The sequence below is a fragment of the Chlamydotis macqueenii genome, chromosome 6 (assembly GCF_036417535.1).
Source record: "Chlamydotis macqueenii isolate bChlMac1 chromosome 6, bChlMac1.mat, whole genome shotgun sequence".
NCBI classification, from domain to species: domain Eukaryota; kingdom Metazoa; phylum Chordata; class Aves; order Otidiformes; family Otididae; genus Chlamydotis; species Chlamydotis macqueenii.
In genome coordinates this window covers 27,040,315-27,068,254 of record NC_141561.1, presented here as the reverse complement: position 1 = coordinate 27,068,254, position 27,940 = coordinate 27,040,315, and the positions used below count along the sequence as shown (strand labels likewise).

Sequence of the window (27,940 nt, the reverse complement as noted above, 5' to 3'; positions counted from 1 at the left end):
AGTTGGACCTTCGACAGTTATTTAAATTATAATGTACTGTGGAATGGCTGTATAATTGTGAATATTTTTAAAGTATTCCCCCTCTCCCCCTAAAATGTGAGAGGAATCAGATTTCCCTCCAGACTGCACAGCTCTAATTTGTTTGTAGTACTGAAGGAACATTCATTTCAACAAGGATTTTGGAATGCATTCACTGTTTATTTAGTGTGGGAGCAATAACTCAGTGCAAGTTAGCCAGCTTCTGCAAAGAGACAATTTTGGCATTTGCTGCACCTCAGTCAAGGAATCTTCTGTATTCCCTGGGTTTCAGTAAGTACTATCAGCCCCTGAAGTTGGGCATTTCATACAAGATTCAAGAGCCACCTAAAACATTGATGGAGCAGATACCAGGGAAACAGATGTAGCCTGGGACTGATGGGCAGCCATCAGTAAGCTCCAACATCTGGCCTTGGAGCTCCTCTTTTTCATAGAGCTGAATCTTGTGGGAAACAGAATTCTGCAGTGGCAAACACAGCAAAAATGTAGGAAAGAGAGAAATTTAACTGATTCTAATATTACTGAGCAAGACAGACATACAGGAAAAGGCCACTTTCCCAGCTACTCTGTGCATTTCTGAGAAATGTTATTCTGTTCTGGAGATGGGATTGCAAAGAGATTCACTCTTTTGAAGCTAATAGAGGGGGTTTAATTCTTACCAAGATGGAGGAGCTCAGGAGTGCCAGCAAATGGGTATGATCACATGTGTAGTAGGAAGTAAACGGAGGATGCTTTATGATTTGAAGTAATGGGATTTATAAGCACTCTATACTGTGACAATAGGAGAAAATGTATTTATGTGACTTTGAGATGATCTGTGTTGCTTAGTTGTGACCAGCCATGAATAATGTGGCCTTTTCAGAATTATGCTACTGAAAGACATTTACCATGTTACTCCATATGCTCCCATTATACACTGGTGCACAGGCAGTTTTCATGTGGCAAAGTGCTGAGCTATTTGAAGCATGGGCATGTGGAGTGTTCCTGCTACTATGGCTTATACTGTATAGTATATCTTGCTAACCAGAGAAGTACTTGAGCAAGTATTAATTCTTTGCCTGAATTTAACCAATACATCTTTTATGTTAGTAAAGCCATACCCATTGCAAATCAGATTTAACATGTTCTTGTGTCATTGACTCATAACATAGTATGGTCATGAACAAGTTGCATACATCAGCCCACAGCAGAACTTTATATAGCTGGCCCTGCTAGCCCTTCCCTGGCCAATGTGAAAACATTCTCTACCTAGAAATAGTTACTCAGCTTTCTTTTAGCATCTCGAAGTTATGAACAGGCCCTGGAAATAGCACTGATATTAAACAGATTATTTCCTTCATCTCTAGTGAAACTTCAGGCTGCCTTACTGAGCTTTGCCTGTCTCTTTAGTTACTTGAAGAGAATATACAACTGTATTCTTAAACTGTGATAAACTGCCAAGCACAACTTACTTGTAGGATTACATGACGAGACCTGGTAGAGTCACAGGGACTGAACCACTTCTGGAAGTCAGGATAGTCTCCCCTTTTTAAAAAAGTACTGATGTCCTGAGTAATTTGGGTTTTTGTAAATCATCCAGCTGCCTTTTTCCACCTGAACAGAATTGCATTGTTTTACATAGGACTGCAGGAGATGATGATTACTGCTACATTCATAGCAGTGTCCCCAGAAGCTCTTGTCTTCATAAAAAAAAAATCTGCAATATAAACATTTGCAAAGACTCAAGGTCCATCCCAGTGTCTGTATCAAAGCAGAGTACTGGTATACTGGGGCTTGCACTTACCATTCTCATCCTGACAAAATAAATTCTTTTCAGAACAGATTGGTTATATTTTTGTTCTACAGATAAAACAATTTCTCACACAAAACGGGTATTTTGCCATTCTAAAATGGATGCTAGATGTTTCTGCCTGACATTTGACTAGGAAAAAGCTCTTCATCAAAATGAGTGAGAATTTTCAGGAATAGCTAGAGAATCAGTAGTGATGTGTCTGAATTCAGGATTACTGTAGCAGAAATGAGGGGGAAACTGGGGCTTGCTTGCATGGGCAGTGCTCTAGTAACTCTAGCTTCGGTCTAAAGTCTCTGACTCACAGGCTTGTGTGGGGTACTTTAAGAAGTAAGCACCTCTGGTCCTGCAGGAAGTATGTCTGTGCCTCAGCTGCTGTGCTGTTCACAGCTAAGGGTGCTAGCTGAAACCCTTACTGATTTCAGTGTCACAAACTGGGTTGTGAGTTGCAGCACCAAGTTGCCACCACAATTTCTGCTAGTGGAGTCAGTCGCTAGGGTACGATGGGCAGCTCTCAAATTGCCAAAGGGAAAATGAATGATTCAGTTCCTCACTTGCTGCACAAGGTCTCAGCACTGTGATTTTAGGTACTTAGAAAGAACAGACCCAGAATGGTCTCTTACCTTTCCCACTGTGGATAGTATTGCAGTGGAGTGGTAGGCACAAACTGTATGCAGGTGACTACTGGTGCTAAGTGTGCACGTATGATCAGAGGTCTCTTCTGGGTCCTGTAGAACAAATTCATATCTCTGCATCTAATCTGAGCTCTGAACTATGTCCATTGCTTTTTGTGTAGCCCAGAAAAGAGTTTGAAGTTGTCCTGACTAATTGGTCTGGTCACAGCAAAGCCTTTTTTTCGTTCAGAAGGCAATATAGCTCAGGAAAGAAGGAAATTTCAGTCAGGGTGGCAGAAGGCTATCATTCACAAATTCCATTGTGTACTCATCTACAAGCACCTTTCAGATCCCTGATTTTTGGCTGTCTGAAAATGACCCCTCCTATGAGGACAGGCTGTGAGAGAGTTGGGGCTGTTCAGTCTGGAGAAGAGAAGGCTCTGGGGACGCCTTAGAGCAGCCTTCCGATACCTAAAGGGGGCTTATAGGAAAGACAGGGAGAAACTCTTCAGCAGGGCCTGTTGCGATAGGATTGAGGTAATGGTTTTAAAATAGAGGGAGGTAGATGCAGACTTGATATAATGAAAAAATTTTTTACACTGAGGTGGAGTGAAACACTGGCACAGGTTGCTCAGAGAAGTGCTTGATGCCCATCCCTGGAAACATTTGAGGCCAGGTTGGACGGGGCTCTGAGCAATCTGATCTGGTTGGAGATGTCCCTGCTCTTTGCAGGGGGGTTGGACCAGATGACATTTCAAGGTTTCTTTCAACCCAAACTATATATGATTTTATGACTTCCAGTGTAGATGTGAATGGCAAATGTCTGAGAAACCACCTGATCTACTGGGCTCGATATTTGTGTGCAGACAACCAGACAGCCAACAGGCAAGGTAGTAGCGAAGGGGCAGGTACTGGCACTCTGAAAATGAAACATTGTTTTTATGCTTATTAGCATAGCAATATTTCTGTTGCTTACTCCTTTTAACTCCATCAACCTAATCTATAACAACCAGGAAGTATTAGCCAATGAAAAGTGAAGACCATGGCAGTACTCTTATTAGAGTACAAAAGCAGCACTGGAATAACATGGGTAACCACCTATTTGCTAATTTGTCTTACTGATTATTTTATTGCAGGTCAGTGAACAAAAATCAGTCATGAGATGTTAATCTTTCTCTCTAGCTGTTTAATCTTAACCACTCCCTCGCCATTGTTCTCCCACTCATGTGCTCAGCAGAAATATCCCCTCCTCCCCTCTTGTAATGACCTAATTTCAAAGTATGTTTTATCTCTGTTTTGACTTTTAAGGGGTCAGACTTGATGCTGTTTGAGTTGGAATGAAATTTTCTTAGGTCCTGGCACTGGCTGCTGCCTACTGCTCTACTGAATTTGTTTGCAAGAACAGAAGCCTCTCTTTAGGAGCTGATGGATGCTTTGAGCTCCAGGAATGAGCCTGTACTGAATGTGACAGGGCAGGCCTGTCCCAGCAGTGAACACAGGCCAATGGAGGAGAGGTAGGAACTGCTAAATGGGATTGGAGAGTGCATTCCAGCAATCCCACTTCCTGCAAAGTGAACTAACCAGGCCAAAACAGCTGATGCTGAAGAAATTCATGGCTAAAGAGCTCCTGTGTAAGGGAGGGTGGTGTTGCTGTTGATCTTAAGTCCCTTCTAGCCTTATCTTCTTCCTCCCTTAGGCCTTGAATTTTGTCTCACATGGCTTGAAAGGAAAGTGGGGGTATGCATGGTTCAGCCAGAAAGCCTATCAATATCAGCACAAAGACTCACCAGTTCATCTATAATTTCTGAATGCACCAAGCTGTGGTTAGGTCAGCTAACTGTGGACAGCTCAGAGTTGAAAGGACGGGTGTTTACAGCAACTACATTTTATTTTAGACTAACTTAAATGGGAAATTTGTGATAAGCTATGTTAAAAAAAGGAAAAAAAAAAAAAGCTATGAACCTAGTGAGTTGAAAGCAACTTTTTAGTCCATGAGGACTTAAAATCATAGAATGGTTTGGGTTGGAATGGCCCTTTAAAGGTCATCTGGTCCAACCCCCCTACAAGGAGCAGGGACATCCCCAACAGATCAGGTTGCTCAGAGTCCTGTCCAACCTGGCCTCAAATGTTTCCAGGGATGGGGCATCCACCACCTCTCTGGACAACCTGTGCCAGTGTTCTACCATTCTCATTGTAAAAATCTTTTTCCTAATATCTAATCTGAATCTACCTCCTTCTATTTTAAAACTATTATCACTCATCCTATTGCAACATGTCCTGCTGAAGAGTTTCTTCCCATCTTTCCTATAAGCCCCCTTTAGGTATCGGAAGGCTGCTCTAAGGTCTCCCTCAAGCCTTCTCTTCTCCAGGCTGGACAACCCCAACTCTGAGATGCTTTGAATCCCTGATTAAATTTAACCATTCCCAGGCTTTCTTGTATAGTGCTGTCTTTTGGTATCTCCATAAATATGTTCAGTGACTGAGAATCAGCAGGCGGAAGAAAAATAGTTTTGCTTCACAAGAGTTTATTGTTTTGAACTTCAGCAGATATTTTGCATTAGAGTACAGGACCATCTCTAAGGCATGGGTTAATGCAGCTGTACAATATGTGACCATATTTTGGATGGATGTCTATCTCCTAGCTGGAAGTAGCAGAGAATCTTCATTTCTATAATTTTTTATATATAAAGAGCTCTGATGGAGTCTCTCTACCCTGCAGTAAGTGTTAAATGCATTTCCTTAGCTGAGTCCTTTAAGGAAATAAGAAAGCAAGATGGTTAAAGAGGAGAGCTGAAGAAAATGGGATCATCCTGAGAGGCACAACTGTCATGTGACATGCAAAGAAGATCATTCCTGTCCCAGTCTGGATCATGTGTGGGTGCTGCACAGCACTGTGGACAGGGAAGTGTGTGCTCTCTGCTTCTGAAGTGCTGCGTCCTCTGTTTGGCTCTATAAAAGTAGTATGGTGGGTTGAGAAACAGTAGGGATGCACTGGGAAAATGTAAGCTCCCAACACACTGTCAAGGAAGCAGGAGAGAGGTGGCTGAGGGAAGAGGAGGGAATGTCAGAGTCTTGGGTACAAGATATGAGGGGTGGGAAGGAAGGAACAACTGCTAAGATTTAAAAACAAAAACCAAAACAAAACCAAAACACAAGTTGCAAACGTATTACCAAAAGCTAAGGTAGAAGACATCAGTTAGCTCACCTATAGCTAAGTGAGGTACATGAAGTCTAGGTCTTTGTTATGTCTTTGCTTCCTTTGCATTCCTTGCTGTTTGAATCTGTTCCAGGCTCCTCTGGAGAGATTCCTTGTTTTGCTTCTGTAGCTCCCTGCAGGATACAAATGTTAATAAGTGCAAGCACAGCATGCCAGGCTGAATCCATCAAGAGAGATGGGGACTGCGTGGCAGATCAGCTTCCCTCCTGCTGTGTGACATGTGATGCACATTGAACTCAAGGCTGGGGGGGAGCCTATTTACTCTACTTAGACAAATCCAGCCCTGCTGCTGCTAGAATGAATTTTTTTAGCTCTCCTGCTCAGTGGAGCTGCAGCAAACAATAGGCTTTAGCAAATAATGGACAAATAGAAAGGCAGAGCCTAATTCATGTAAATGCTAGGCTAATCTGACATTACTGGGTTCTTTATACAGTCAGGTTTTTGTTCATTTTTCAAAAATAGTCTTCAACTGTTTTTTTTTTTTTTTTTAACCTAAAAGTGACAGCAGCAAATGTGTTTTAGCCAGATATTAGCCAGAAGACTGCCTTCCATGTGTATGTTGAACATTGCTGGAGTTGACTTTCCAGCTCATGAGTGACACCTCCTGCCAAGGTATGATACAGTTGCCAGAAGTCCAATTTAAAATGGACACTATATTATAAACTAGTGCTACTATGAAACATCTCATGCTAAAGAGTGCTAAGAAGGGCAGACAAGAAAGGCCTTGTGGCCCCTGGGTGGTCTAAGGTGCTGCTCTAGATACGACATTCAGTGGTAATGTTGCAAAAACAGTTTTACTGGCTTGTGTGAATTCTTCAGACCTACTTTGTCAACATGTTGCTTTCCTCTGGTCAGTGAGTCCAGTTGCTTGCTGTCCTTCTTATCTCTCCTTGCTGAACAAGGGTTGGTCTTTTGATATGCTGCTGCTCTCTGGTACTTGATGCCTTGGGAGGGAGAAAGAGCTTCACATCATCTTGGGCTTACAGACTGCCACCAGGCTGGTTTACAGACCTACTGCATAGGATCAGTTGCAGTACATGGCTGGAGGTAAGGGGTCACAGCTTCAAATTCTCTAATGTTCCTGAAGTTACTCTCATTTTTTGCTGCACTTGGAGAAGAAGCAGGGAAGTGAGGGTAGCTCTTTCACTGGCCAGTAGCATTAGAGACATTTGCAGAAGTCCTAGTATTAATCCAAGCTTAAGAATAAACAAGTGATTGTCAGACATGAAGGCTGATTCTACTAGAAATGCGTAAGCTTATTGTTTACCTCAACTTGAGGAAAATTCTCCTTTTGCAATTGCCATTAACTTCAGGAGCCTGACACAGACACTATTGCCAGGCTACAATGAGAAAACACGTGTACCTGCCCCCCTGCAAGAGAATAGGCACAGATCAAGGTTTACACTATCCTTTCCATGTGCAGCTGTTGGAGCACAGCAGGCTATGACTTGGTGGCTCTGCTGGGTCAGGTGCTGCTGCCTCCTGTCCCCCTGCCCTGGCCTTGGAGTTGGGGTGAAATGTGCTTACTTTGCTTCCAGGCATACTCTGCAGCCTCAGGGGCAGTCAGCATGGCAAATGGATGCAGGGAGAGCCTGAAGAGTTGAATCCAATGGTCCTGGAAGGACAACAATTTATAGATTAGTATGTCTGCAGAAACTATGTGCCAAGCCAAATGAGCATACTCTTTTCTGGTCAGTGAGAAGTAAGAACTTCTTCAGAGGTCCTGATGGATAAATAAGCACAGCTTTGCTGGCAATTTGTATCCTGGCTGCTTGGCCTACCCAGCTTCTTGAAGTGCCCATGCCTGCTGCCCAGACATTTCAGTTGTCCAGTAGCTGAACTGCTGCATTTTATAGCCCTGTATGTACTGGTACAGCCTGGAGACTGTGGTCTGCCATAACATCTTCTGGGCAACCTGTGGCTGCTCAGCTGTTCACATGGCAGCTCCTGAGATGTCTGGACAATGTGGTAGGAAACTCTGAGAAGCAGCAGGCAGTTGGGATAGCAACCATGACATCCATCTCAGCCTGAGATGTCCCTTCTCATGAATCAGAAATCTTCTGGATCCTAAATCCCACTAGAATATGACTTAGGCTCCCTAAATACCTATGTGTCTTGGTAAAGGTAGTGCTTGATTATCAAGATATAAACCAAGGCTTCAAAAGTGATAACAGGATATAACAGGAATGTCCACCATTTTACTTTGGGAAACTGGGGGGGGGGGGGGGGGGGAGGGAAGATAACCAAACCTGAGATTCACAGAAATTGAATTTTGAGAAGGGCTGGATTCCAGCTCTTTGATTCTAGGACCCTTAAGGAGGCATAAGCTGTGCTCCAAGAGTTACTGTTAATGAAAACAGTAGACTTAACCTCTTAAACTAATTATGGCTTTGCAAAATAAATTACCCTTAGTTTCCAAATTCAGCAAAGCATTTCCATTCCTTTCTCTTACAGTGGGGATGATCTTAAGCCCATGATTAAAATTAAGCAGTGTTGTTGGCTGAAATAGAAACTGGAGATCCTAATAACAATGGCTTATCTGCCTCTTCAGAAAATTTTCTAACTTTGCTACCTCATGACCATCAAGGAAGTATCCCTGAGACCACTGGGGACAGGATCTAGGCAAGTGCACAGTAACATGAGATGAACAGAAATACTGTTTCTGTTCTTTCTTTGCCTCTGCTTGTGTAACATTGGAATATAAATCAAAGCTAGAAAAACACTACCTCCTCAAAAAACCAAACCAAAACAAAACCACCATGGGAAACAGCATGAATAGCTGGAAAGCTTCCAAGAAAATATCACTCCTCTGCAGTGTATCGTGTGCACTCAAAATGGAGATTTCTAAAAATATCCTGGTTTGGAAATTCCTAGAGAAAAGGATTCCTTTCCATAAGAAGTATGATGGTAAAAATACACAACGTAATGTTCACAGCAAAAGGAGGGAGAGCTGATGCACCCACTTATCCCAGGAGCAAAGGGGAAGAGCCCTCCTTTGAACTAACATGTTGTGAAATGCCCATGCATGGCATCTAGTGGCATTTCTAGTTTCTGAGATGGGAAAATTCAACTAAGGTTATGGCCAAGGTTGTTCAGATGCATATAACTGAGCTGAAGTGTAACTCCAGCCCTTTCTGGACACCGGGTGGCAGTCTGTCATTAATATTACAGCTAAGCATGACAGAGGAAAAAAAAAAGTGCACCAGAAACACTCTGAATTACATGTGAATCATTTATTATAGTCTGATCACAATTCCACAGCAACTTTCAATAGTTGCTTGGGAAATATCAACAAAGTCTATGTTACTGAAAATAAAAACTACATATGCTTTTTGTTAAATAGCTGGGCCATAGAGGGGCTTTCTTGTGACTTGAGTAATGAATTAAAGATTATAATGCCTCCTCTATTTTTTAAAGGGCAATTACACTTACATAGCTAAAGATATGCTGCTAGAAACTTGCTCTGAACACAGGCAAGGCACTTGTGAAGCATAATATATCTCCTTGGACCTGCATAGCCTCCTTCCACACTCCACATTGGTGGCAATGACAGCACACTGGTGGAAATGCTTCTCTGTAAAACACTATGCCAAAGGCCCAGGAGCTGAGTTATATCTTGGTGTGGTTGTGAGTAGTTGGACTGCCCTTTTTTTGCCTCTCTGTGGCACATTGTAAGGTACAAGAGGAGGTGAATATTTCAGCTTTTTGCAGTGTTCAAAGAGAGAAGGCTGGAGCTAGTTTGCTATTACTAATGGAGCAAAAGCAAAAGGGGCAAATGACTTCAGTTTAAAATGTAACTTTTTTTTTTTTTAAAGGCACAGATATGCATTATGCCATTATGTAGTGGAAGATTCCTTCCACTTTATTGCTCATAGCACACCAGTCTAGGTAATAGGCTGGTGAGAGAAGGGGCTTACCATAGCTATGGACAAAGCTAGGATTCACTGGTACCACTGAACTGGTACTTCTTTGTTGGTGGACTCTATCAGACCTAAAGGGCAAAAAGTTTGGGGTAGATTCTGCAAGTTGTATGATATTAGCAATGCTGAAAGCCTTTTAAGTTAGTTTGGGAATGGGATACCACTTTAAGAATGGGACCAACTGTAGGTATTAGTGTCAGGACAGGATAGGATTGAAAAGTTTTAACCAGTGAAATCTCTGCAGGACCAAGATGAGATCTGATCAGTAAAGCTGAAGTAAGTATCTCCTTTTTTCTCCACTGAAGGCTTTTTTTGTGTGTGTGAGTGTCCATCTGGTTGCTCAGTTACATTTGTCTGCTGTATACAGTTTTGCATGGACCAAATACATAGTTTATTTTTCAGGTAGCCTGGGGATATCTTTCAGCCAAGGTCCAACAGAGGAACAGCACAATAGAGCCAAGCAAGCTGTTTCTGTCCTTTGAAGAACAAAACCATCTCCCTGAAATTCAGCTACTGAAGACAAAGAGCTTTTCTATATCTGTGCTTTCTCTGCCAACCCAAGCAAAGTGCTAGTGCAAAATCTCACACCAGAGTGCAGGCTAGAAAGGAACCATGAAGTCTGTGGTCAGCCAGGCATTTAAGCCAGGAAGAGGCACACCAATAAAAAAGTCTTCATAAACCTCTAAACCCAGGAGCACATTATTCAAATATTCTAGCATGCAATGAGTGACTTTTTAAACTAAAAAGATGGAGCAGGGATTTTAGAAGTAGCCTTTATGCTACTAGAGGCTTCTGATCCTAGTGGCTGTATAATAAGGGAAGAGGTAAAATTCTAGAGTCAAATGTAATAAGCACCTTTCCTTGCTTTCCTGGTATCAGCTTCCTTTGTTTTTCCATGGTTACATTCAGTCTGTTCCAATTCCTCCAGTTCTGTGAGGTGATGGGAGGAGGCTGGGTTCATGTACGAATGGCTTGTCAGGCATTTCTCTGTACTTCTCATTTTCGTCTGTGCTTTTGTCCCTGCAGGCCATGGCATGGAGGAGATGCCTCCTTCCAAGAGCATGTTTCTCTTAATAACCACCCCACATGTCTCCCTACCTGTGTCCTCATATCTCCTTCCCTAGCAAACCAACTTTGGCTCCTTGATGAGGCTAAGCAATGCAAGGCAGCACCAGAGGCCAGGAGCTAGCAAAGGTTAGGTATTGTCCCCTAATGATTTCTCATTTGAAATCTGAGTGGACTGGGGAAGAAGACTGGGCACAGACAAAGTACATCTTTGGCAGCCAGATGGCAATCCCAAAGGAAAGTGCTAGTCTTCAGATAAAATTCAGAGTGTCGTACCTAGCCTGTAGTCTTGAATGCCACCTGAATGCTTATATTCTGCTGCAACAAGGAGATACACAAGAGTTTTTATTGTGGGATGTTGCCAGATGTCATCCACATAGCCCCACCCACTGCTGGTCTAACAGTAGTGACTGCTTCCCATAGAACGAAGTCCCTTCCTTTATCAGTATTGGAGAGTTGGAATAAATAGTAGCTATAGTAACAGACCCCATGCAATATGATCTGCAAGCAATTAAGAAATGTGCTGCACACTGCAGCTTTGATAGACACACACCTTCAAGACTAGCAGCAGGGATGAAGTACCCCATGGATAACTACAATTGCACATGGAGGCTTTACACCTCATTATAATGCGTAAAGGCCACCTACAAGGCTCAAAGGTGTAATGGCAGATGTGAGAAGGGAATACTTGAACAATGTTTACTCTGAGCAATACGAGAAATAATCCACATGTGGATCATATTCCCAGAATGCCACCCCAATGCACTACATGCTGGACCAAGCCACTACAGGTAAGACAGGTCTTCACTGAGACCACTATTAGAGATGCTGAAAAACTAACAAATCACTCACATTTGCAGAACTCTGCCAGTGTGTTGCTGAGGACCTTGTGTTGTAAATCTCAAAGATCTCTTCAATAGGAATGCTGTTCTGTGAAGACAGGTAAAGACAGAGGTTTACCTCTCAGAAGCAATGTTCTTTAAAGTGAATGTATGAAATACAGCTCATATCCCCTTCCTTTGATCTCTGAAACAGCTTTCATGTGAATTTCTAGTGTTATTTCATGCTGCTAGTACAAATCTATTGAGATCTAGTCCTGGAACTTGCTCACCATTTTGCACTTGGGTGAGACAAGATAAGTAACCCATACACACGCATAGGGCCACCTACTGAAACTGCCTATTTTGTTTTCTAAGGCTGAGCAAAACTTAATGGCTACCTGATAAAAATGAGACAGATTTCTAATATTTGCACTGCCTGTACACTGTGTGTTCAATGAACAAAGATATCCAGGGTACAGGGAGTGTTTCTAAAGAGATGTTATAGAGCAAAAGATATTTCTGTCTTTCTTGCCCTCTTACCATTAATATTCCAGCATATGAAGATAATATCATAGCTTCTCTCTCAATTCGGTTGGGATACATGTATCGGTTGTGAACTCCAAAATTCCTGTATGGTGTTTTGAACAAGAAGATTATTAGTCTGGCATTATAAATGCAGAAAGTAGTCCTGGGCTTGATTTACTTCTGCTTTTACTCCACTTTCACACTGGTGTAACCCACTGCAACAGCAAGGCTTTAGCTTTGCAATACTCACATTTTCTCTCTTGTCAGTGCAGTCTGAGTATCCAAGTCACTTAGCCACAGCAAAGCAACACTGAAGGCTAAGTTGTAATGGACCTGGAGAGACAGAAGTGTTTTGTTTTACTGTAATTGCTTCATGGAGGAACAACAGAAAGATCAGAGAAATGCAAGGAAATGTGAACTGGAGCCCAGTATTGTCTCAACTACACTAGTTGTAAGACACCTGCTGAGGTTTGAGGTTTTTAAACACACCCAGGAAGACCTTCTCAGCTTAGCTGAAAGATGTTTCTTTATCCAGACAGCTTTATTTTGTGAAGAATTCCCTTTGGCTAATTGACCTCAACTTTATCAAATGTCCCCTGTGGATGAGTTTTGTCTTGCTGAAAAATCAGCAAAAAACTTGAATTATCTTGGATACATTACACCTGGATGCTATTTACAGCCAATCTCTTTAGATACTCGTTTCAGTAATGGGCTTTTATTGATCACTGTAGGAAGAGGTTATTTAGCTGTACCAAACAGCCATCCTTCAGAGCTCTCAGTAGCTCCACAGTTAAAGAGGATAAGACATAAGAAGCGTGGTGATTACCATGTCATCTAGAAAGGTGGGCTGCCTTTGTCTTCTTGGATCAAATTCATTTTCTCGTAGTCTGATGCCAACATAATCTCCCCTTAAAGCAAGAAAGCAACTTCAAATTACAACTGGTTCTAAGCAATCCAGTGCGTAAGAAACGTAACAGATGACTGTAAAGCTAGTGCAAGAGCTGAGGCTAAATTTCCTATGATTCAGGGCTGGGAATCTGCTGTGGGATTTCTCACAGACACCTCTTAAGTAGGAAAGCTGTTAGTTTTCTGTATCACTGCTAATATTAGTTTCCCTCAAACTGCTGCCTTCCCCAAAGGCTCCAAAATATAGGAAGAAGTACAAATATGAATCAAGTATTTAAAGTCTGGGAACTCACACAGGATTTCACTGTACAGCCAAGAGACTGAAAGGGATTCTTCACAGATGCTTGTTCTTACATTCAGAGAAGGCCTGATTCTGCAGTCTTTCCTCAAACTGAGTACTACTGATCCATGCAAGCAGTCCTAAGGAAGATGGGCACAAGACTTGTATGGAATAGAGGGGACACTGCTTATATCCTCTAGAGATTGTCTGCTGGGCATTTCTGCATCAAAGAGCATGAGACACTGCTGCATGAACTAGGAGACCCCTTACAGACAGCAGTTGCACTGGCTGTAGGGCAAGGGAGGAACTCTGCACCTCCCTGGTCACTCCCACTGACACAGAGCAAGTTCTGGGCTGTGACATCTATACTGTCAGGTCTCACACCGCAGACTGCATGTAAGAAGATGAAGTGTATCTCAAAGGAAGTCTGTTCATACTTTACAGCAAGTGGTTTCACAGTTGCCATCCAGCTAGTTCATATGTTGGTTCGCAATGAGAACAAGTCCATCTCAAATGCAATGAAGGCAGCTGTGGGCAGTAGCTACTTACAGGAGTTTTTCAATCTCTTTCTTCAGGCGTTTTCTTTCCATACTCTAGCTGTCACTGTAACATAAACTTCATGGGATCTAGAAGAGAGAAAAGTGCATCCTACCAAGTATCTCTGTCAGTGAGCAAATCTGAATCACAGATAAAGAGCATGAGACACTTGGACACTCCCTGCAAAAATCTGTCCAAAACCATTTCCCAGGTAGGACTGCAATAGAAGCTGAGAAAAATCTAGTCAATAAAGAGAAGACAACACACACAATACTGAAAGTGAGGATAAGAAGTTTGGTAATGGGAAATGGGCAAAATGAGCCCATTTAAGATGAGCATCAACCTTGAGCATCAGTTTGCAGATTTCTTCATCACAGTGATGTATATTCTCTCATATAATGCAATCTATTGACTGGCTGCTACTTTTGAGTTTCTGAGCACATGACTTGCTCTCCCCACTGTGTGTGTATTAATCAGATCTATGTGGTACAAAGAATAGATGGACTGGGAAGAGGATAGGCTGGAAGAGATGAGGTACCAGCTGGCCTGACTGGACACAACAAAGAGAGCAGCCAGCACCTGTCCTGCCAATTTATTGCAAAATCAGAGAACATGCTTCACTTCTCTGCTCCACAATACACAAAGTAATGACATACCTAGTAAGCTCTCTGTGTTACTGTCCCCCTATTCTCTCTCTCACAAATGTACACAAGAAATCACGCGCTACCTGTGTCAAGTCTTGGAACAGTTCTCAGGTTCTGGGTTTGGAGCCTCTCTGACTTCAGGTATCTATGAGGAGGAATTCCCTCTTGATGTTGCTGTTTCTTTCTTGCCTCTGCCACTCAGTTTGTGTGCCAGGAAAATGAGGCTATGGCTTCACAAAGGACTGCAGCTTTCTTCTGTTGCTTAGAAACAATGCTGCTGAGCTGAGACAAATTAAAAGAAAAAAAAAAAAACAAACCACCAAACAACACAGAGAAGAGGGTAACCTGCACCTTCAGGTTAGGTTATCAGTTTCAAGATAAATGATCCTTTTACACTTCTAGGCATTGACTTTCACTGCTTGAGTGGCTAGTTAGAAACACAGAAGACTTGCTAACAAGAGAAGCAGAGACTGCTCACTGGGTTTTCTGATGGATCCAGTTGCTTGTAAAAGAGGATATCAGCTTCCACTGTCCATCATTCCACTGTATGGAACTGTGAAAAACTAGACCCCATAGCTCCCAGAGCCCATCTGAGGATCCATTTGCAGTGTTTATGGCATATAGCAAGGATCCTGATACTTGTTCTTTCATGAATGTTATGTTTTTGCTTACAGGATTAAGACAAATTCTAACAGCCAAGAAATCCCCACACAACTTACTAAATCCTGCTGTTGTCCTTCCAATGCGTGCAGGGCACATCTCACACACGATTGCTGATGGTGGCCAATGCATCATGCTGACTAACAAGTCAGTGAGAGGCTATTGCATTTTTTTAGATTAGGAAGGTTTGCATGCTGTAGTTCTGAATGGAATGAGCCATCTCCCTCCTTGGGAAGGTACTTCTCACGTTATTAACCAATTACCTAGTAAAAAATAGGAATGGTTTTATGAGACATGATCATAGTTGCCTCTCTTTGTGATGGTCTAAGAAAAAATAAAAGCAAATGCATTATCATGAGACACAGAAGTTTTCCAGGAAAAAGTCTACTTGGTATTTCGGGAATCGAAACTCTGCAATACCAATGTAGTGTTAAGAAGCAGGCATTCTTTATTGCAGCACTGTATGCACGGGGGATTTCTCCTCCAAACGTGCATCCCGAGTTAAGCAACAGATACGATATTTATGCATCACAGATATACACATTCAGAGAATTATCGAGGACTTGGTTACATATTCATTAGTTTTTCGAGAAAGTATTACAGTAACTTTCTACCCACATGAGGCAGGTTATTCTCCGGTCTTTGCTGCCATCTCGTGTCTGTTCTCAGGAGTCGCAGTCCCTTTGGCGGTCGTTTACTGCATCCGGTGGTCGTTTCCTTCTCTTCATCACTGTGTCCGCTGCGTGAACTCAAACCTTGGTCTTTATTCTTGCTGCCAAGGCGATTTCTTGCTGACTTGTCTTTGTTGGTTCCTGAGGTCCTTTGTTATTCTGCTTTATCAGTCTTGTCTTAGCTCATCGCTCTGCTTCTAAATTCCTTAAGACCCCTTATCTTGGTTTCAGCTAGTGTGTCTGTACTCCCTCAGGATGTACCCAGCTGACTTATCTCAGCACCTGCTGGCGCATTCTGAAAGCACCTCGTAACATGAAATCTGTGACTCTGCTGTTCTTTCTCTCAAGGTTAGTAGTTTATATTTTCACACAAGAATTACATTGTTATGCAGGGTTCCTCCTAGGCTATATTGAAATTACTATTTTATTATAAACCTGCTTGATTTCTATTATTTAATAATTTTATTCTGATTAGTTTTTTTTCTTCTAAATCTCCTCCTCACTATTCAAGGTGTTATTAGATATGTATAGGATATAACTATACATATTCATACAATTTTCTGTAACTTATTTCCATACTCTCTGCCCTGCTGCGCATGCTTAGTCTTTTGAGTCGGTGGTCTCCGAGGATCCTCTGGAGGGACAAAGTGAAAATTTTTCCTCACTGTGTTCACTAGTTGACCTCTCACTTGCTTCAAACTCCTGATTAGTGCGCTCGGGTAGAGTGCTTAACAAGACACAACTATTTCACAACTAAGCATTTCCTACAACAACGTGTCTATTGCTACTTATCTTGGTTATAAACTCCTTGAAACTGTCAAGATAGCCAGGGTACGAATGGAGCCAGCACTGTCTGGTACATGTGGAATAGACAGCAGCACTGTCTGGATATTTGATTTTTCATCCCCTCTGTAACAGTAAATCAGAATTTGTGCTGTGCTTTCTCTTCTTTATTTCATTTCACTGCTCTCCTTCCAAAGCCCAAGCTTTAGGGGCAAGAGGTAAAGGTGGTGGACATGGTCTTGTCACCTACTGTGTCTTTGCCATAGCAGTGGAAGGCCAGATGGGCAGCCACTGAGGGAGGGCTGGAGTTTGGGAATGGCCTCCTAGCAGTATTAGAAGCTTATGGCCATTCTCATTAATTCTATGACAAAAGGAGCATCAAGCTTAGCACTTCCCCACCTTTCATTCCAGCTGTGGGGCTTGTAATCAAGTTGGATTTTCTTTCTAAGGGCATCTGCCTGGCAGGCATCATGGCAACCCTGCATCTCTAGTAAAACTGCTACTTGTTTGCTCTGCTTTGAGAAATGCAGCTCTACTGCCTGCCTTTCCTCCTGTTACACCTACCCAGGGCTTATCTGCTGGTATGACCAGGAGAGTGCGAAAAGTGATCTTCACAAAGTGAACACAGCCATGCCAAGACTGACCCAAAGTCCTGCTAACCCAGCCCCTCTACTATTATGTGGGAAGGGTGATACCCTTATGAAGAAAGTTACTTTCCTGAAACAAGGCTGGTCCCTAGCCCTGAGGTGAACTGACCCCTGCCATTTTCCCAAAAGCAAGAAATGCCTATCATTGCAAGGCAGGTAGGAGGGGTGTTTGTGCTTTTCCTTGGGGAAGAAAAAAAAAAAAAAAAAAGTAGCAGCCCCTAGGAGATACCTGGGGAAGAAATGCAAGACCTGCATCAGTAGGCATCAAACTTTTTCAGCGTATTTTCCCATTCTCCACTGATTTGCAGCTCAGGACCTTCTTGAGCAAAAAGTGTTGTCTTGGCAGTTAATAGTCCTTGCTTGTTTTTTACTTTCACAAACTTGTGCAATCACTTTTTGAAACCTGACTAATTGACATCTGCAGTACCACCTGTCAAAGATTTTTAAATGGGGCTGCATGGGAAAGGATCTCTGGTTTTAAAATATTCACTGTTAATTCAATGTGCTGACCAGTGTGCTTAATAAACTTAGTGAAGTAACTTAGTAAGAGCAACTTTAAGGCCCCTCAAACTGTGGAATTTGTCATGCATGGGGCACAGAATATGCATTAGAGAAGGATACTTAAGTCTTTTCCCCACACCATAGCACATTTAATGCCAGTCACAGGTTCCCCAGAGCAAGAAATAAAGCAACATGCAGATCTGCACGCCTGCAGCATCGTTATCCACTGCAGGCCGGATTTTTCAGGGCTGGTATAGAGGGTGCTTTGTCCATCTGCTACTTAAAGCAAGTAAAAAAGAATAAATTTATTTAACAATTTGCATGATTTAATGCTAATCAGCTACTGTATTAACAAATACCACATAAATTAGTAACAGGAGTAGGATTTAGGACTTTTGCGAAGGACTACCATTCACATGCCTGTGACAGCAGGTAGTGTTTTTACCAGCATTGTTTGTATTGCAAATTCCCTCTGCACCTCCACTATAAATTGCTGTTCTTCAAACTATTTGTCTGCTTTTCCCTTACGTCTTATTTCCTTAAAATATTTAACATAATCACATCTGCACATGCAATGCCAATTTCTTGAGGACAAATTCAAAGGTGTCAATGCATCAACTTGGACTGAAATGCAAGTTACTTAAGAAAAAAAATCCTTTTAATAGACAGAAAAATGTCACCTTTTCGCAGATGAAAGCTGTAAGCCGAGTGCTGAATTCTGCGGATGAACAAACCTTAACTTTTGTGTGAGAATTGTCTCTCAGAACAACCTTCGGGCTTTACTGAAGCGTTTCAGGAGCGCTTTAGCTCTGCGTGCCCAGGGCAACGTGGCGGCAGCAGCACCTCACAAGTCAAGTAAGACACCCCCAGCCAGACGAGAGCTGTCCCCCGCCGGCTGAGCGAGCGGCACTCCGAGGTCCCCTTTCCCCGTGAGGGCGGAGGGCTACCCCTAAAGCGGTAGCGGCATAAAATGGCGGCGCCGGCTGACCCCCGAGTTCTCCGCGCGCGCAGCCCGCCCGCGCCTCGAGGAACAGGGGAAGTAACGGTCCCGCTCCGCCGCAGCCGGGGACGGGGACGCCTAACTCTCGCGCTCCTGGCCTCGTCCCTGCTTTTCCCGGCGGGGCAGAGGTAAACGGTCGTCGGCTCCGCCGCCATCCCGCGGGGCGGGGCGAGGAGCGGGCTGCTCGCCGTTGCGGTTGCAGTCAAAAATCTCCCAGCGGGCAGGGCTTCTTCTCGCCGGACCCCTCCTTTTCCAGCCCCAGGGAGGGGCAGCGGCCCACCGTCCCGTAGGGCTCGCCCCGCCGCACGCAGGTGAGGCGGAGGGGCGGGGTCTGCTCCTCGCGGGCGCTGAGGGATGGCTGGCGAGAGGGAGGCGGCGGAGGGGCTGTAACGGCCCCTGGTAGCCGCCGTGCCCGGGAGCAGTTCGGGGCGGGGCGGTGGTCTGCGGCCTCCTTCCTCCCGGCGGGGGCGAGGAGGCAGGTGCGCTTCTCGGGAAGGGTGTAAGTCTTGGCCGGTAAGTACGTGCTGAAGGGAAGAACGCCAGTGCTAGCCCGGGTCAGTGTCGCTCTCTCCAGCTATGGCATCGCGGGAGGCTTCCGAAACGTCCTTCTTCAGCCTCAGCGGTGTAAGAGAGCGGATGCGGGAGAAGAAAAACGGTGCCTTGAGGACCGCGAAGTTGAATGCCTCGCTTGCATCAAAAATCAAGACGAAAATAATTAGTGAGTGTATTTTGCATTGCAGCACGTGCAGAGGCTGGCAGCTATGTCAGTTTACAACTGTGGCTGTGGTGGTGGGCAGCAGTCTCTGATCCAGAGCTTATATTAAACAGCGGCTTCTCTGCCTGTGGGTTTCTAGTGAATTCAGTACCCCCCAATGAGCATCAAGTGCCACCTGAGATGCCCGAACGTGTCTAAGGTGTCGGTGACTGGCAGGTTTAACGCTGGACCTTTGGAGGAGCAGCTGGGGGCATCGCAGGCTGCTTGGCAGCATCTCAGATGGCATTAGCAGCTGTGTCTGGGTAACCAAGTCCTCGGGGTCCAGATAGCAAAAATGAGAGATATGAAAAATATTTTAGTGTATATGCAGTCCTATGCAGAAGCTAGCCTGATGGTGATTTGTTTTGATGGGGGGAAATAATGCAATGATAGCACATGAGATAATTTGGACTACCTTGAAAAAGATATTTTTGTTACTTTTATTTATTTGTTTTGAAATTGAGAAACATGGATCTAGATCTACTCAGTGGCTACTGCAGAGGAAAGCAGGTTTTTCTCTCTCTTTTTGGATGCAGATGAGAACCCAGACCTATAGGTGACTTGTTCAAAGTGAGAACCATATGTTTCTAAACTTAGCTCCTGAACCACACCATCATTCATTAAGAACTGAAACAGTAGCTTGTTGACTGAGCATGACCCACTGAGGATGGAGGGGGTGTCCATCTGAAGTGTGGCAGGTTACTACAGAAAGTTTTTTCTTGCTGTTCTCTGAAGACTTCTATTGCTGGAAGGAATTATCCATCTGACTTTGTGTGGGGGCTATTGAGTTGTAGAGATGTGAGGCTGAGGGAGGCTGTTCTGGGAAGAGGAAGAAGTATGATGAAGGAAGAGGCATGGATGAGACCTTGGATTCTGATTCTATGTGATACTTCTCTATCACTTACAGACAACTCTTCCACTGTTAAAGTCTCCCTAAAGCACAACAATAAAGCACTGGCCCTGGCCCTCAATGCGGAGAAAGCCAATGCACAGCGTCTCACCCAGGAGAAGACCATCTTGCAGAAGGAGGTGGAGCAGTGCCACTTCCAGAATGCTGTGCTGCGGCACAAGCTCTCCTTCCTGGTATGGCATTAACTGTGTGGCTGGCATGGGAAGGGGCAGTGGGCAAAGTGTGCAGCACTGGCATCTTAGCCTTGTGAGGAGTGAGCTGTCACTGATTGTCCATACTATCTGCATATGAAAAATGTCACTATTCATTTGCTTGCTCTTTCTTCTAAGCTGTGTTCTCCCCAGAACATGCCTTGTTCTGGCTACCAGCATCCTTGTTGGAATAGATGTTTTGATTTAACGTCTTTATGGTTTCTCTCTCTTTATTACCTCAACATAGAATAACATCTTGAAAGAACTTAAAAACCTTATGGCTACAGTTAAGATGGCTGGGCTGTCTGAGGTAAACCATGGGAAATGTGAGCACACTGCTCTGGGAAGGGGGCTGTGTTTGTCTCTGTTTTGCGTTACCTGCTCACTTCAGTGTTTGATGCTTCAACTGTTTTTCTTTGCTTGCTTGAATTGTGCTGGTGGCATCCTCGTTTTTAGCTTGGTGTTAACAACTACCAGGGTAATGGAAAGGCTGCAGTTTTAAACTTCTTTCCTCTGGGTCCTTAGCTGAACTGGCCAGTAGGCTCTTCTGCTATGACAGGTTGCAATTTCTTTCCAATTTCTTTTTTAAACTGTTGTGAAGGCAACTTGGAATAGGGCATAGGACACTTTCCATATGTCCTGTCTCATGGATGGGTGGAAAAAGATTCCTGCTTCCTAGTCTCAGATAATCTGAGCTAGTTTAACTTTATCCTTAAGCCTGTGGAGACAGAATCTGACTCTGCTGCAATTTATTCCGTAATATGTGCAATTTTAAGTGGGAGAGGGTCACTGGTAGTATTTGACATACTTTCCAGGGTGAAACTGAGCTTCTACTGTTTCTGAGCAGGAGATTGCACAGGGGGTTGTGAGAGCTTTAAACTGCTGTTCTGTTTCTTTGCTTTCCAGCTCCATAGAAGCTCTGTATCCTTGTCCAATGGCCGGAAGAGCAGCAGAACTGAAGACAGCTGGGCCAATGATATTGCAGATGGTCAGCTAATGAGGTGGGCCTTAAAATGTCAGATATCACCAAGCTTGTCCTGAATTTCTGTGTACTAAAATTCCTCTTATGTTTTACGTGTGTGCCCAGTTGTCTGTTTTATATGAAATGTCTTCTCTAAACCACCGCTGCTTGATATTTTCCTTTACTCTGTGTCTCTTTGCTGACGCTCCTTGTCTTATTTGTCCTAATACCGAGTCTATGCATGAACTAGTCCTGCTTCCTCCTTTGTTTGGAAGTGCATTGCTTTTAGATAGTTTTTCCTTTGTAGCTGATGAGCACTGCAAGATTTCAGTGAGTTGAGTGAGTACCATACCTTGCTGCTTTGATGTTTATTGTGTACAAATGCTTAATAGTCATCTGCTTGCGTGATGTAAACTTGTGTTTTGAAAAGAACGTTAGAGCAGGATCTTTTAAAATATATTTGAAGTTCTGTTACTCCTCTGTCTAGTCTTCTCTTTGAAAATAGCGGAACTCTTGGAGCTGCCTACACAGATACCCTCCAAGCAGCCGCATTGGTGTTCCACAGTGAGGTGAACCTGTGGTCACAACCTATGCACTGAAAGGCCTTACTCCCTTGTTGCCTCAGGGTACTTTTCTCCTGCTTCTGTGTCCATAGCAGTGTGCTTTCCTTATGAGTTGTGCTTGCGCAAAAACGGGAAATCTGTCCTGGCTGGGCAGTGTGTATTCTTCAGCACTTGAAGCCTTCAGAAATGTAGTTCAGCAACTTTTGATGGAGGTGAAAGCTGTAGCTATTCTGGATTCTGGGGCCTGTCACAGGTGTGGAATGTACTCCATTGTTGTTATTTCTTCTCACCAGGGCTGCAGGGATGCCAATGAGGGTACCCATTTCCAAACTGTATGATGCAGGACAGCAAAGTGGCAGGTCCACAGCAGTACAGACATCCTCACTAGATCTTCAGAGAGCTGCTTCTAATAAGTCCCTGGAAATTGTTCCTGCTGCCTCCAAAGACACTTTAGTACTACAGCTTGCTGAGAAGCCTCAGTCCCATCAGGAAGAGAATGGGAAGAAGCCAACTGAAGTAATGGAAGCACAGGAGGCTTTTCTTGAGTCTTGCACCTTTGGAGGTAAACTTTTATCTTCTGCTGTTCTTCTAGTATAACTTTGCATGTCTGTCTTCAGAAATGAATGAGTGCAGTGCTCTAGCTCCAGTTAGCTCCTAACCATCACTTCAGCAGCTCCTAATTGCTGTTAGGAACTGCGTGCTTCAGTGGTGCTGATATCGCTAGAATTACGTATGTCCCAGAATGGGATGTCTTGGTGGGGATATTTGGCATGTTTGCAATATCTCAAGATCACTCATCAAGCTTTCTGAGTAACAGGCACTAAGCTTACATAAGATCAGAAATGTCTGAAGGGGCAGATCTGACTAGATACACATCTTCTGTTCCTTGTAAATTTGCCATGTAAATAGTAACTCTTATACAGATTGTGAGCAGTCCTAAATATTAGGACTGGATAAGGGATCTTGCTTTGGGCTGCCTTTCTTTTCTGAGGGGAGCCGTCTGAGGAATTCTGTTGCACGATAAGCCTGGGCAGTCCCTGTAGAGACAAAATCATGCTTTTTGAATGCTCTGAATTTGTGGCAGTGTACGGGGTATGGCTTTCAGTAGTATGGAGGAAGCTGGCATTTGCCTGCTGCATTTCTCAGTCTTAGGAATTAACTTTGTCTTTCCAACAGAGGCCTTGTGCGCCACCCAACAAAATCCCAACAATTTGCCAGCGCTTGCCTGCGAAAGTAATAATCTTTCATGTGAGGGTGATGAGATGGCAAAACATTTCATTGATCGTCTCTCACGAGGGCATGTTACTCAGAGGAGAAAGCGTTCCACCTTGTGTGCAACAAGCACTCCATCTTCTGTTGTGGATGTCTTCCCATGTGTCAGTTCCACTTTGGCAGCTCAGCAGAGTATCACAAAGGACAGCAGCAGCTCCAGCAAGAGCAACACACAGCCACAGCTGAAATCTCCCAACCTCCTGGTTTCACCTACTCAAACAACTGTTAGTCCTGATAGAAAATCTTTGGGTAAAGAGACTTTCTGTGATCAGCCACTGGCTAAAGAAACCGAGTGTGGTTTTGAAATGGACCCCAGCTATAGCCAAGTCCCTGAATTTCTTCCTGTAAAGGTTAAGAGCAAAGGTAATTGTAAAAGTGGTGAGAAAACAACTGTTAAAAAAGCAAGCACAGGAAAGAAGAAAACAAATGCAATTAAAAACAATGCAGAAAGTAGCCCTGATCTAACTCAAGGTGAAGAGAGTGTTGAAAATGCAAAGAAGCTTCTTCAGCCAAAAGTTGCAACCTGTTCTAGTGAGTCTGAAGTTTCTGAGCTGAGGCAGAAGGCTTGCATGGGGGCTTTCAACAGGAAGAACAGAAGCTGTGGTGTGGAGCAACATCCCTGCTCTCTTGATGAAGTGCAAGATCTCAGAAGAACATATGTGGTGAATCCAACACAGCCACACAGTCTTGGAAGTGGTGACTTACTGCAACAGGTTAAGAAAGAAATTGTCTTTGAGATCCAAAGTATGGAGAGCTTGTCAAAAAGCCCTGTTTGTACCTTCTCAAGTAATGAATTTCCCTCAGATTATTCCAGTCTACAAAATTCACTTTTCTTGAGGAAAGAGACCTCAAGTGCCTCTACTTTGCAAGACAACTCAAGTGTGAGCACAAACAGCATCAGACGGAAAACCAACAGAACAACTAGAGTAATTAGGCGAAAAGATTACTCTGATGAGGAGAATTTGCCAGATGGTGTGAAAATGCCAGAGGCTAAAGCTGAAGAACAGCCTAAAAGAAGACAGACAAGCAGGAAGAAGACTGTCAGGAAAAGCAGTTGTAATGATCAGAGAAATGAAGTTGATGGTTTTGGGCCATGTATAGATGTTCAAGGAGTAGCTAAGGAGAGAACAAAGGATTCACCAGATGGTCTTAAATGTAGCAGGAAAACTTATCTTGTCTGTCCTTTGGATCTTGTGGGAAACTTGGCTTGTGTCCAGACAGAATTGGAAGGGAGTAAAATTGTACCTCCCAGGTCTGTTCCTGGGAGTAAAGCTAGCAAAATCCCCAGAGTTCAGAGGAAAGTATCTGCTCAGAGCAATAAAGAACAGACAGAGGGCCTTCAGGAAAAGGGGAAAGCTGAAGCTGACAATGTGAATGTTTTGAAAAAAGAGGCTTATCCCAAACCGAAGCATTGGAGGAAGAGGAAAACCCCTAGTCCTCCAGAGACTGGGTCCCTGGCCAGACAAAGTGATGGTGCAAAGGCGCTCATTGGAAGTTCAGCAGAACTTGTATCCAAGCAAAATGTCCCGACAGGGAAGTTTTCCTGCATTACAGATCTGCGGTCTGAACCAGATGCTTTCCTGAAGGAGCAGATAGCTGAGATTTCACCTACAAATAATCTTACAAATGTGTTACATAGTCTTGAATCCTCCTCTGTGACCCGTTCTGCAGCTTTGCCTGTCAGCTTCAGGCTTACAGATGTACCAGTTTCCAAGAGCTTAAGTACTGAGGGCAACAGAATGCCAGAGAAACCCTCTATTCAGGTGGAAAGCTCCCTGGTATTTAAAGAAAAGACTGCAGAAGAAATACCTGGAGAAAGAAACCAGACCGAGTCAAGATCTCGGAGCTCACCTTCACAGGAACTTGGTAGGTAGAAAGCTGGGGAGGGGACCTGTGTTTGGAGATGACTGCCAAAAATCCATGCGGCAAATGTTTATATTTTTTCTTCCCCTCCTCTCTGTTTTCAGAGTTAAAGATTAGTGTCCAATACACCATTTATGCTTCCACTTGTGCTGGCCAGTCATTTCTGTAGCTGCATTTGCTTCTAGTTTATCAGCATTCCTGTAAGAATTTCTCATCACTTGTTCATGTGTGGGTATTTGGAAAAGACTAGGAGCATGTGCTGTGAGTCCCGTTTTACCATTCTTGTTATCTACAGGCCATGCCTGTCAATTTAGAAAATCAATAACTCAAGCAGTTGAAAAGTATAATTTGATGCTGACCTTGCCTACTAGAACCAGCATTATTGGTGCACAGAATATGATGAAGAGGGCAGGTTTTTGGTCCAGAATGGTTAGTGCTGCAAGGATTTGGACTTTATACCTCTGGGTGGTATCTTCAATGGAAATTCATCAGGAACTACTTACATTCTCTTGTGGGTTTTTTTTGTTTGTTTTTTGGTTTTTTTTTTGTTTGTTTGTTTGTTTTTGGGGGGGTGTTTTTTTTTTTTTTTTTTTTAAAAGGATTTGGAGGGTGTATCCCTTGGCTGGTAATACAACAGTTAAACTGAGCCTTTCTGGGAGCATGCTGTTATTGGATACCCTGTAAACAGAGGAGTTGTTCTGTGGGTTTTTTCCTTCCTATAGCTGTTGACAAGCAGGCCTGTTACAGCTAGAGTGGGCTATACTTTGTAGAGAGGGAGGAAGTTCGTTCTCTTGCCCTCCCTCTCTTGGCTTCACTTTGAAAGCTGCAATAAACACTGGCAGGATCCTCTGTCTTGCTGAGAGTCTTGTAGGTTGTTTGGGTGCTGTAAGCTTGTTGTCTCCTCCAGGCTGTAAGCCTCTGGGCATTAGAACTACATACTATCAACTATCATTTTTGTATCACTTTTCTACCTCATCAGGGCCTAATGATACTAGCAGTATTAGTAACCTGTATTTTTTCAGGGAGGAACCTAATTTGATTCACGAGCTGGCTTTTGAGGAGCGAGTCTGAGATTTTTTGGATAAAAATGGTCTTCTGAGTTTAGAGGGAATGTGATTGGATTCAGGATTGTGCAGTGTTCAGAGAAACCTGGTAGTGCAGCCCTTCTCTACGTGGCAGCTCTTTTAGGCTATCTGGAAATGATTTGGCAACACTTTGATCAACTTGCATGAATGTCTCCCTCTGCAGAGATCAGGCCGCTACAGGACTTGACCAATACTAGGACTCTGTCTTCCTCCAGCTCGGAAGAAGTGTCAGAGCGCTCATCCAGGCGGAGACAGGTCCCAGCCTGCTATGCAGAGCCAAAGCTCAACAGGTTGGGGTTTAAACTATTTCTTTCAGTGACTGTTCCCATGCTGCAACTCCTGCTCTGCTCTCATGTGCTCACTCTCCAGGGCTGGGTCCTCTGTCACTTTGTTTATCTCTAAGTTCCTCTTACCCTTTGTGTTTCTGTGACCCTCCTCTTCCACTACAGTGTGGTTAAGCCAAAATTCTGCATTAGCACAGATGCATGTGCGGGCTTCTGGTAACAAGCTACCAAAGATGTTATTTCCCTCTCTAAAATAAGTGCATTTCCTAGCAGACTGCATCTGTGGTACTCCAGTGTTAATGAGGAATTAATGTGAATATTAGATACAGGCTAAATAAATAAAGACAGCTAGGTGAAAGCCCTAATTTCATTTGTTGCCATTCTGTGATATCTAGTGTTTTATACAACAACGGAGTAATACTTCCCTTTTAATTGAGTTTCAGTGAAGGAAACGCTAGGCTTTGAGGAGGGTTTTCCCCTGTGAGCAGGGTCTTTCTATATTAACTTTTTCTGGCAGATACAAGTACCTAAACAAGTAGCTGCATCTTTTCCCTTAGAAACTGTAGATTCAGTATATCTAGTGGCTACTGCACAGAACCATTTAACTCCTAAAATTATGACTTTGTTGTTATACTACTGGGCAATACTATGTTTTTTTTTTCCCCTGAAAAGTGTCACAGTCTGAATTTTCTGTGAGGAATTGGTTATACTGGGTCAGAAGGTACTCCGTACTGGTACAGCTGTTCTTGTACTGGGCAAGGAACAAACTGTACCACTCAGTCATCTTATAGTAGAAGCATTTCAGTAAAATCAGAGACTTACTTTAAAGTCTAAGGTGATATATATATATATATTTTTTTTTTTTCAAAAAATACCTTGCTGGTTCAGTCTAACCCTTTTGGTTTTGCAGGAAACTGAGGCAAGGTGACCAATTTACAGACATGGAGTTCCTCCACTCCCATCTCTGCAAAACCAAAAAGATTAAAAAGGCCAAAGCCAAGCAAATTACCAAGAAGATCAAAGAGGAAAAAGAATGGGTTTCTGAAGGATGTCCCAATGCCAAGGCAGGCCAGCTAGTAACAACAGGAAGAGACACGGAGCCAGAAGTAAAATAGTGGTTGAACAGGCAGTCCCCAAGCTCCTAGGTACTTTTGCTAGAATATCTCCAATATTTTGCACAGCTTATTTTTATTTTAAAGTATAAATAAAGACTTCTATGTGGACAGTTTAAAAGCTTTGTGATGCTTATTCCCCACCTTCCCTCCCTCCACCTTTAAGTGCTGGGGTGCTTGTTTGCAAAGTCTTTGTGTACAAGTGCTTGTGGCACCACAGATGGCTAGCTAGCTCTGCCTGTTCCCTCCTGGCCCTAACAAGCCTGGGGAGAATACGCCTTGGAGGGCTGATCTTCTGGCATTGCAGATACCCACAAGGGCTGCTGAAA

The 27,940-nt window shown here is 43.4% G+C and overlaps 2 protein-coding genes and 1 pseudogene across 3 annotated transcripts; 1 reads left to right on the top strand and 2 right to left on the bottom strand.

Moving 5' to 3' along the window:
- Window positions 1–220: 220 nt before the first annotated feature.
- Window positions 221–2,570, bottom strand: LOC104481521 (gamma-crystallin D pseudogene; annotated as a pseudogene).
- A 3,100-nt stretch (window positions 2,571–5,670) lies between these two features.
- Window positions 5,671–13,763, bottom strand: C6H2orf80 (chromosome 6 C2orf80 homolog). Its single transcript, XM_010122761.1, has 8 exons — window positions 13,723–13,763; window positions 12,814–12,895; window positions 12,238–12,320; window positions 12,003–12,090; window positions 11,494–11,571; window positions 7,184–7,271; window positions 6,482–6,600; window positions 5,671–5,769 (listed from the first exon to the last, which is right to left on the bottom strand). The coding sequence occupies exons 1-8, from the start codon at window positions 13,761–13,763 to the stop codon at window positions 5,671–5,673; spliced, it is 678 nt and encodes a 225-aa protein (XP_010121063.1).
- Window positions 13,764–18,708: 4,945 nt separating this feature from the next.
- On the top strand, window positions 18,709–27,929 carry LOC104475436 (uncharacterized). 2 transcript variants are annotated; one of them, XM_086751331.1, is made up of 9 exons: window positions 18,709–18,927; window positions 19,191–19,334; window positions 20,278–20,453; window positions 20,719–20,781; window positions 21,378–21,472; window positions 22,289–22,557; window positions 23,172–25,133; window positions 26,379–26,505; window positions 27,410–27,929. In XM_086751331.1, exons 2-9 carry the CDS (start codon window positions 19,193–19,195, stop codon window positions 27,612–27,614), a joined length of 3,039 nt encoding a protein of 1,012 aa, XP_086607457.1. In that variant the 5' UTR covers window positions 18,709–18,927; window positions 19,191–19,192; the 3' UTR covers window positions 27,615–27,929. The 2 variants fall into 2 exon arrangements, with proteins under 2 accessions (XP_086607457.1, XP_086607458.1); XM_086751332.1 differs by lacking the exons at window positions 18,709–18,927; window positions 19,191–19,334 and having other exon boundaries at window positions 20,335–21,472; window positions 22,297–22,557.
- The last annotated feature ends 11 nt before the right edge of the window (window positions 27,930–27,940 follow it).

Coding starts and splice junctions, on each gene's coding strand:
- C6H2orf80 (XM_010122761.1), bottom strand. CDS start 13,763: ATGGAAAGAAAACGCCTGAAGAAAGAGATTGAAAAACTCCT. Junction 12,896..13,722: donor AAAGAGATTGAAAAACTCCT/GTAAGTAGCTAC, acceptor TCTTGCTTTAAG/GGGAGATTATGTTGGCATCA. Junction 7,272..11,493: donor ACTGGCAGAGTTCTGCAAAT/GTGAGTGATTTG, acceptor TTGTCCTTCCAG/GACCATTGGATTCAACTCTT.
- LOC104475436 (XM_086751331.1), top strand. CDS start 19,193: ATGGCATCGCGGGAGGCTTCCGAAACGTCCTTCTTCAGCCTCAGCGGT. Junction 22,558..23,171: donor TGAGTCTTGCACCTTTGGAG/GTAAACTTTTAT, acceptor TCTTTCCAACAG/AGGCCTTGTGCGCCACCCAA. Junction 25,134..26,378: donor CTCACCTTCACAGGAACTTG/GTAGGTAGAAAG, acceptor CTCCCTCTGCAG/AGATCAGGCCGCTACAGGAC.